Source organism: Monodelphis domestica, chromosome 6 (genome assembly GCF_027887165.1).
Source record: "Monodelphis domestica isolate mMonDom1 chromosome 6, mMonDom1.pri, whole genome shotgun sequence".
Taxonomy (NCBI): domain Eukaryota; kingdom Metazoa; phylum Chordata; class Mammalia; order Didelphimorphia; family Didelphidae; genus Monodelphis; species Monodelphis domestica.
Window position 1 is genome coordinate 22,352,566 of NC_077232.1, and position 10,118 is coordinate 22,362,683.

The window sequence follows — 10,118 nt, forward strand, 5'->3', positions numbered from 1 at the left end:
AATGTCATCTCTCTGGCTAATCAGAAACAAGGTAGGAGAGGACATTATTGGCCAACTGAAGATTCACATTGGAACCCCAATGTTGAACTAGATCACACAAAACTAAACCAAGTCAGAGAAGCATTATTGACAGCCATGAGAGCATGCTCAGAGAGACCTGAACAATGGTCAAAATTTGAAAGAACCCAACAAGAAATTGATGAGACCCCCTCCCAGTTCATGGACAGACTTATTGATGTAGGAAATACATATATGGACCTTGATTTATCCAGAGAAAAGGACATTAGGCAAATATGTACACAATTCATTGAGAATTGATGTTCAGTGGTAAAAGATTACTTTAAAACTAACTGTCCTAATTGGGACTCTATAGACCTTGAAGAATTGAGGAGAGTAACAACCTATGTTGAAAGGGATCATGTAAAAAGACCTGAGGAACATAATACATTAGTGGAAGACTTAAAGAAAGAAATTGAAATGTTAAAGAGACAATTGAAATATAAGGAAGAGACCATAGCCCCTTTGCAGGAATCCATGAATAAATCAGTAACCTGCCACTTCTGTGAGAAGAAGGGCCCCAGAATGATAGAATGTAGAAATTTTAGCAGCTTTATTGACAAAGAGGTAAAAAGAGTCAAAGTTGAAAAATGTAAGAAGAAGGTAGGGAGTTGTCTACTCTACCACCCTAAATGATATTCCTGTGTCTGGCTCAGTCCTATCAGGGCTCAGTTATCTTCAGCTAGAGGGCCTAGTTGTATCTTCAGTCAGAGTTCAACCAATTCAGCCTCCTCCAAAGTCAAGGCAGTAATCTCCAGAACCAATCTCTCCAAACACAGGGTAGGGAATCCCTGAAACCAATCTTTCCAGTAGCCAAGAAAGGAAGGTCAGCTACTCACCCAGGAATCCAATTCAGAATCCAAGGAAAGAGTCTCCTCCTCTAGTCTGGGTCACCTACATAAAGTGAATTACTTAATCCGCAAACTGACCTTTTTAAAGCAGTTTTCTTAATTTCACTTCTTGTTGCTTCCCAACTTTATTTTCCTAGAACTGCCTGAGTTGGGGGGGTAATGCAGGGACTTTGGAGGTCTGAGTTTACTCACACCTCCAAGTGAAAGTGACTCATGAACTCTCTTACTTAATGATGAGTAGGGGTACTTTAAGTTCTTGATTTGGTTAGCTAAAAATAGACAAGGAGAGAGTTAAAGCTATCTTCACATGTCTCAGTCTCACATTGAACCTTCTGCAGAGATAGTCTAGCCTGTTGTATTCAGTTGAACTGCTTGAAGTTAGAGTTGATCTAAACCCACTAAGGCTTGACATTGTTAGGCTGAGTTCCTTCCACTGCTGCCTGTATTTGGTTAAGCTCAGTCTCTATTTGAGCTGGGCTATTTTGGATGCTTTATTTCTTCTCATGCTTTTTCCTAAATCATATTGACTTTTCCTCTTATCTTGCTGAAGCTGGACCAATAAGGCTTTACTTGTTCTCATTCTGCTTTAGCTATATTGTGTCTGTGCTTTGCTGATCCTTGTGCACTGTTCTTTCCTCATACCCCAGTGAGATGAGTTATCTTTACTTTTTCTCCCAGTTGTTTTGGACTTGATCACTGCTTCACTCCTTTTTCTGTAGGTTCTACTGGCCCATTATTTAGTTTGAGTTGTTTTTATCCTTCTATTATCTTTTGGAAGGTGGTTATCAGGCTTAGGTCATTTTGACCTAATCGCTTCAGTATTATACAACCTCATTCCTGAGGTCATTGGACTAAGCAGCGGCAAGCTGTTGCCTAGTGATGAAAATCTTACCAGCATTTTTCAATTCCTAGATTTAAAAACAAAAAAAAAATTAAACACCACTAAAATCCCCTTTAAGGAAAGGTGTCTTGGAGATCTCAAAACCACCAAGCCTTTATAACAGCATAATTCCAAACTGTTTTCCATAAATATTGGGAAAATATACAATGCCATCCACATTGCATTAGTATCTCTATATTTCTGCCTTCCCTTTAGCATTTGTCATTTTTCTTTTCTGTCATATTTGCCAATCTGAGAGATGTAACATTATACCACAAGTGTGGTATAATTTTCTGAATTTTAATTTCTCTAATAAATTTGGAGCATTTTAAAAGTCATTAGTAATACCTTTATTTTCTTCTTCTGAAAATTGCCTGTTCACATTCATTATCAGTTGGGGAATGTCTCTTATTTCCTGAAAGATGATGCACTTCAATATGTATTTTTTAAAAAATGAGACCCTTATCCGATAACTTTGGTATAATTTTCCCCACATTCTTATAATTACATAGGTTTTTCGTTCATTGATTTTATTTGCATAAAATATTTTCGTTTCTCTAACTCAAAATTATCTTTTTTTCTATGATTTTGACTTTTGTCCAATATTGCTTTATTTACAGATTTTTCAGGATCTTTTTACCATAGACCTTTGATTTACTTATGATATTATTCTTTATGCCAAAACAATGTTTGATATTATTTTCTTATACAATGAGAGACTTTGTTCTATGCCTTTTTTTCCAAGATATAGTTCATTTTTATCAGATTATTTTAATAGTGAGTTCTTATATCAAATTTGGATATTTAGACTTTTGAAATATTAGAATACTATAGATATTCATGACTATATTTTATGTGTCATATATCACACTGAATAACACTCATTTTTAAACTAATATGACATTTTTAAAAGGTTTAGAATTTTCCAATATATATGCACAATCTCCATCTTTATTGACTGTTTCTACAGATAAATTCTGCTATTCATTTTTTATCTTCATAATTCATTGCTACTTTAATTGTTATATCACTGTATAACTAAATTACTGTAGGTTAATTTTTATTATATTGGCTCATACTCCCCATTGGCAATTGATATTTATATTGTGTTTGATTCTTGGTTGTACACCTAGTTCCCCTACTTTCTGGAATGTCATATTCCATGCCTTTTATTCCTTCAGTTTAGATGCAATCATCTTTTCTTATTGGAATACAAATCATTTGAACTTATTGGGTCCATTATAAAAATATTTTTTCTTTGCTTTTTCCCCCTTTCTTAACTACTGTTTGGTGATTCTCTTGAGTTCTGTGTTTGGACATCAAATTGTCTATTTAAGTACAGTCTTTTCTTTATAAATGCTTGGAAATCTTCTATATTATTAAATGACCATACTTTCCCCTGCAAAATTATAGTCAATTTTGCTGGGTAGTTGATTCTGGGTTCTAGACCCAATTCCTTTGCTTTCTGGAATATAATATACCATGCCTTCTGGTCCTTCAGTGTAGCTGTCCTCAGATCCTGTGTTATCCTAACTATGGTTCCATGGTGCCTGAATGAGTTCTTCTTAGCAGCTTGTAATACTATTTTTTTTGGTCTGGTAATTCTTTAATTTGGCTATAATATCCCTAGGCATTGTCAATTGAGGATTAAATACAGGAGGTGATCTGTGGATTCTTCAGTCACTACTTTTCCCTCTTTCTCAAGAATGCTGGGTAGTTTTTTTTTTTTTTATAATTTCCTGTAGAATGATGTCCAGGCTTTTCCTTTTATCATATTCTTTTGGTAGTCCAATAATTCTTAAGTTGTCTCCCCTGGATCTATTTTACAGGTCTGATATTTTGTGAGTGAGGTGTTTCATATTTTCCTCAATTTTTTCATTCTTTTGATTTTTTAATAGATTCTTGCTGCGTTGTGAAGTCTTTTGCTTTTGTTGGAAACTCATTTTTAAAGACTGAATTTCATCCCTGGCTCTTCTCCTTCTGGTCTGATTTTCTTTGAATGTCTTCTTTCACCTTCTTTGCCTCATCTTTCTTCTTCTTTGCCTCATCTTTCATCTTCTATGCCTCACTTTCAAGCTGGTTAATAATTATATTTGATCACTGGAATTTATTTTAGTTGTGGACATTTTATCAGGAATCCCTGGAATTCTCTATGTCATTAAATATTTATTTCCTTCCTCTAAAGCCGTGATAGCAAACCTATGGCATGCGTATGAGAGGGGACATGCACAGTCCCCTCTCTGAGCACACCCACTATCACAGCTGCCCAGTGTTTGTTATAAGAAAGTTAAAAGGAGGCAGGACCAGGCTGCTCCCCAATTCCTCTCTATGTATACCTGAGGACATCACCTCCTTCTCTGTCCAGCAGCCCAAAGGGAGTGGTTTATCCCTCTCCTTTCTGAGGCAATATGGGGATAGCAGGATATCCATTTTGTTTCATTGGTCTCCAAAAGGTTTGCCATTAATTATCTAGAGTATTAAGCTTAGTTTCACTTGTAATTTTTTATTGTATGCCTTCATCCTTTGCCTTATAGAATATCATATTCCATGCTTAATGATCTTATATATAGAAGTTCTAAATTTTTACTTTATTATTTTCACTTTATATATATATATGTATATATATGTATATATATATATATATATATATATATATATATGAATGGGCTGAATGAGAAAGAGAAGAAATAAGTTCAGTCTAGTCTGAAAATATAAGTAAGATGAGGAGGCACCAAAATTAGTACCACTTAAATATGGTGTCTTGTGGGAATATGTACAATTCACAGTCTTCTGAACCATTCCATGTCTTTCTCCTAATCCACTATGGGGTCTTACAGAACTTGAAATGTATTCTGCTGTGATTTTCTTAAATATCTAAAACCATAATATTAACCAAGTCTATATTCCCTATCCAATTCATATTTTTATTAAAATAATCTTATTTGCAATATAAAAATGTTTTTTTTTGTTCCCACAGAGGAATTTTAGTCTCCTCCAATTCATAGGCATGTATTGATTCTTCCCAATACAACAGAAACTTCTGGAGGGAAAAAATTGTTATGCTGTGATCCCATAATTCGTAACACCTAGGTTTAGGCCAGTCCCTGGAATATTGCAGTTGATTTGTAAGATTTGTAAGTGGAGACTAAATAAAGTTGAACTTTCCATATATACCAAGAAGAAAGAGGGAACTAAGTAGTTTTGTGGATAGAGTATTGGTTTTGTAGTCATAAGGATGAATGTTCATCATTTCAAATCTGGCCCCAAATACTTGTAAACTTTGTTGACCTGAGCAAGTCATTTAATCCTCTTTGTCTCAGTTTCCTGATCTATAAAATGAGTTGAAGAACTAAATGACGTCATTCCCGTATCTTTGCCAAGAAAACCAGAGATAGTGTCATGAAAAATCAAATGCAACTGAAAGAAGTGAGCTTTAAAATATGAGCTGAAGAAGGAAATGGTGAACCACTCCATAACCTTTTTTTCCCTTTTTTCACCAATAAACCAAATGGGGACAGAAAAAGTTGGATATGACTAAAAGTTACTGAACAATAAAAACAACCAAAAAGAAGAGAGTTTGAATGATTTAGTATCATATGAATAATGCTGATGTTGTTTGGTTGTTTCAGTCCTGCCTGATTCTTTGTGACCTCATTAGGGATTTTCTGTGTAAAAATACTGGAGTAGTTATTCATTTCCTTCTCTTGTTCATTTTGCAGATGAGCAAACTGCAAATTAGATTAAGAGATTTGCCCAGGGTCAAGTAGATAGTAACTGTCTAAAGCCAGATTTCAACTCTCAAAGATGAATCTTCCTGATTTTAGACCTGACAAAATTATACCAACTAGCTGTTTCCAGATTAGAATGATAGAGGAAAGAAATGAAAAGGAGAAGCAGTGGATTGAAGCTTATAGAGAGTGAGTAAAAAGGCAATAGTTTAATTTTATGTATTAGTACAATTTCCCCCAAGTACCAATGATTACAAAAAAATCAATTTTTCTTAGTTTTTAACTGACCCTAATTATAAAATAAAATTAACATTTTAAACAAATTTCTCTTTTTTTATTTAGGAGAGTATAATAGTCTTTACCAGTCTACATATTCCCTTATGTGTGGAATCCTTTCTCCCTGAGGTTTCATTATTAAATGCACAACAGAACAGTAATTTTAGGTCCTCTCTTACAGAATTTTACAGAACTGAGTTTTGGTCATGATACAAATCAACAATATTTACAGTGCTTCCTAGAACTTTATTTCACCACACTTTCCATAATTCTACCTCTGATTAGGAAATAACATTCACTGAAACATAGATGCATTTAAATTCCCTGTAAAAATCAAAAGATATTGTGGATATCCTAGTCCTTCTAATAATGAGGATAATATGTTTTTCAATATTGTAAATTACTTTAACAATAGACATAATTCATTTCAGAGTATATGTATTGTGCATATAAAAGAACTGCATTATCAATCTATACTATATATACTATTATACCATATATAATTAATCTAAGCTATGTTTGACTAATGGTAAGTTTTCAAATTAATAGGGGATCCGTCTAGCAATCGTCTGCACATGTTTATTGAACATGTCTGATATACTCAAATCTGTTGAATCTTTATCCAAAGATCAAGCATCATTCTTCAGAAACAGTTTCCTCTCTCTCTGGTCAGTGTTGAAAATGATAATTCGTTTTCTGTTAAAACCATAATCCTTTACCAAAAATATCACAATATTTTGAGTATTTATTTATGATTGAGTGAAAAAAAACAGTGGCATTTCATCACCTTAGAATAGACAAAAGGTCAATGAAATTTCTCAAAGTGAGAACTTGCTGAGTGATGAGTTTTAATCTGTGTTATAAAAAATTATTCTATCATGAGGAATCTATAGCTATTTAGGATTTTACCAGAATTCTTCAGGAGAGTTAGAAATCTGGGCTGAACATCTGTTCTAGACACCTGAGTCAGCTTGTACACATATCTATACCAAATTGTCAGGTTGTCAAAGCTTCAAAGGACTGGGCCTGAGGATCCCTTCATTAGAAGATCTGGTCAGGATATCTGTTTGGGCTTTTCCTTGAATGATCACTATTAGTATCTCAACAGAAACTATGGGACTCTGCTCCTGGAATTTAGAAGAAATGGAATATATTCCTTAGAAGTCACATTTGATTAAATTTATACTGCAATGTACATATATGTTATATGTATAATGCAATTGTAATATAATTGCATATTACACTTATGCAATGTTACTTCATTTGAATTACATCCTATAGAGCAATCTATTATATATATATTTACATATATATATATTTATATCAAATTTGATAATCTTATATTTTGAATACATAAAGTCCACAAAAGTGAGGTGGCAGAGACATTACCAAGCCTGAATTGAGGAAGATTTCTCTTCCTGAGTTAGAATCATCCCCCTGCTTTGTGACCCTGCACAATCCATTTAACCCCTTTCCCTCAATTCCTCATCTGTAAAATGAGCTGCAAATGAAAGATAAACTGTTCCATTTAACTTTCCTCCAAAATAAAAAATAAACAAAAATATATCAAGAAAATTTGGATGTGATTGTACAAGAATAATAATCCTTTTTATTCCAATAAATTAGTCCAAGGTAACATAAACCATCTGAGATCACATTTGAACCAAGGTCCTAACAAACAGTCGATCTTGTGCTTTATCCACTGTGCTTCCTAGCTTCTCCCCATGACAAGCTTTCCTGATTGTGGTAGACACTGGAAAGAGATTGCTCATTACCTTCTTTATGTTATATCTTATCACTTATACTGGCCTTCCTTTACTTGAATGAAAAAAGCTTGTATCCATTTTCTTTGTCATAATAAAAAAAAAAAACTTCTCTCCAGCATCCCAAGCCAATTTCAGATTTCTTAATGTAGCCAGTATTATATTTTTCTTCATAAGAAATTCCTTACAGTACCATATCCTCTCGCTTTCTGTCCCAAAAACCCTCTAGATACAGAATATCAGAGAATTGTTTCTTGTCTTCTGCTCCTTCTTTCAGCAGGGTAAGTTTTCCTTTCCTACATTTAATTTCTAGCTTTTATAATGTAAGCATCCTCTTTCTGAGGCACAGACTATTCTTTTAAGAAAACCATCATTTCAATCTCCTTTTTATTAGTATATTTCTCCTTTTATATATTCCTTATATGAGAGCACCCAGTCATTGGTTAGATATTTCCAAATCTGGATTTGGGGAAGATGAGGTATCCTTTATGAATGATATTGGATACCTCTTCAAAGAGGATGAAGCTTTAATAAAGTCCTAATGAGTCATTGAGCTCCTACTTGTGATTATTCTCATATATATCTTCATTTGTAGAAATTCAAAGAAATTGTCATCAAAGTGGATGACCCATTTTTGAGGTAATGAGAACTACTAAGACTCTATACTATTCCTTACTCCATACCCACCCAATATTTCCTAGTCTTTGACTTAATAGAATCAATTTATTCTGGAATTATCCTATTTCATTCTTTGTCTAAATGTCTAAATATGGGAAGTATATATTTTACATAAGATCCCCAGATCAGAAATATATAAGGAATGTTTCTGTTACATAAAAGATTATAAAGGTGATAGACATGGGAAATGAGATAGGACAAGTCTTAAGAAATATACTGCTGTGGTAGAATTTTTTACAAGTACCAGGAAACTAAACCAAATATTTCCCTTTAAAAAATCGAGGTTCACTGAAGGAAAGAAGCAATTTTGAGGTTCTTCTTTGCAGGGACAATGCCTTACAGAGTACTTAATACCAGCATTTTCTGGATTAATTTTAATTAATTGATTCTCCATGAATAAAATTTCAGCCAATTTAAGATTATCTCTTCATTGTTATATATTTAGATTTTTATTTTATTTCATTTTTACTAAATTATGTCTTAGGTCTTTTCAATCAAAAATTCTAGAAGGCTAATATTTATTAGAGATTGACATAAAATCTGCAGTCATTCTTTATGTAATTATTAGGAGAAGTTGTTTTCTGTAAAAAGAAAGATGTGGAACCATATTGTAATTCGAACATGGAGAAAATGCTTACATCAAATTTCTAAAGACTCTTTTCAATGCACCTTTCACTTCATTGTTCCTCAAGCTGTATATTAGTGGATTGAGCATAGGGATGACCAGAGTGTAAAACACAGAGGCCATCTTGTCTGTGCTAAAGGAGTGACTCGATTGGGGCTGTAGATACATGAAGACGAGTGTTCCAAAGAACACAATCACCACTGTGAGATGAGAGCCACAGGTAGAGAAGGCTTTGTGCCTGCCCTGAGAAGAATTCATCTGGAGAATGGCGAAAAGAATAAGCATGTAGGAGACAAGGATAATGACAAGAGAAGAGACCAAATTAAATGCAGCAAAGGTCATGATGATTAATTCAATCTCACTTGTGTCTGAGCATGCAATAGCCATTAAGGGGAGACTTTCACAATAGAAATGCTGTATTACATTAGAACAACAAAAAGACAACTGAAAAATCTTAATGGTAACAAGTGAGGATACAATAATGCTATAGATATAGGTGACAGTTACTAAGATGTAGCACACCTTATCTGACATGATGACTGTATAGAGGAGGGGCTTACAGATAGCCACATAGCGGTCATAGGCCATGGCCGACAGGATGAAGACTTCACTGTTGATAAATATCCCAAAGAAAACGAGCTGTAATGCACATTCATTGTAGGAAATGCTGTTTTTCTTCACTACAAAACTGACCAACATCTTTGGACCAATGACTGTAGAATAGCCAAGATCAACATATGCCAGATGCCTAAGAAAAAAATACATGGGTGTTTGCAGGTGAGAATCAACACTGGTTAGGATGATCAGGCCCAGATTCCACAGAACTATGGTCATGTAGTCAAGGAAAAACAAGGCAAAGAGAATGCCCTGAAGCTTGAGATGATTTGTGATGCCCGTGAGAATAAATTCAGTCACCTGGTTTCCTATGGTGTGATTCACTTTGATCATTTCCCCCACTGAAGGAAGACAATCTGAGAATAAAAAGAAAAGTTTTCATCCAGTAGTGTTGGCATATCCAATTAAATCGTGAATGACTTAAGATGGTTTAGACCAGATAAGCAGGAACTTTCTGACTACATCATCATATATTCATATATCATGTTATGATTCTATAATGTATCCTATTATAAAATATAAATAATATTATACTCTCACTACCTTATCATGAAAAGGAAAGTAATTAAAGTATTATTTAGCTAAATTAGAAATAAATCATTAAATTCTTCAACCCAAGTTTTTTGATAGGACACTATAAGGAAT

The 10,118-nt window shown here is 33.8% G+C and overlaps 1 protein-coding gene across 1 annotated transcript; it reads right to left on the minus strand.

Annotated features, from left to right (window-relative positions):
* Positions 1-8,867: 8,867 nt before the first annotated feature.
* Positions 8,868-9,809, minus strand: LOC100020154 (olfactory receptor 8K3-like). Its single transcript, XM_056803690.1, has one exon. The coding sequence runs from the start codon at positions 9,804-9,806 to the stop codon at positions 8,868-8,870; it is 939 nt and encodes a 312-aa protein (XP_056659668.1). The 5' UTR covers positions 9,807-9,809.
* Positions 9,810-10,118: the final 309 nt, after the last annotated feature.

What these genes read in the sequence shown, in the direction of transcription:
- LOC100020154 (XM_056803690.1), bottom strand. Translation starts at nt 9,806, where the DNA reads ATGATCAAAGTGAATCACACCATAGGAAACCAGGTGACTGAATTTATT.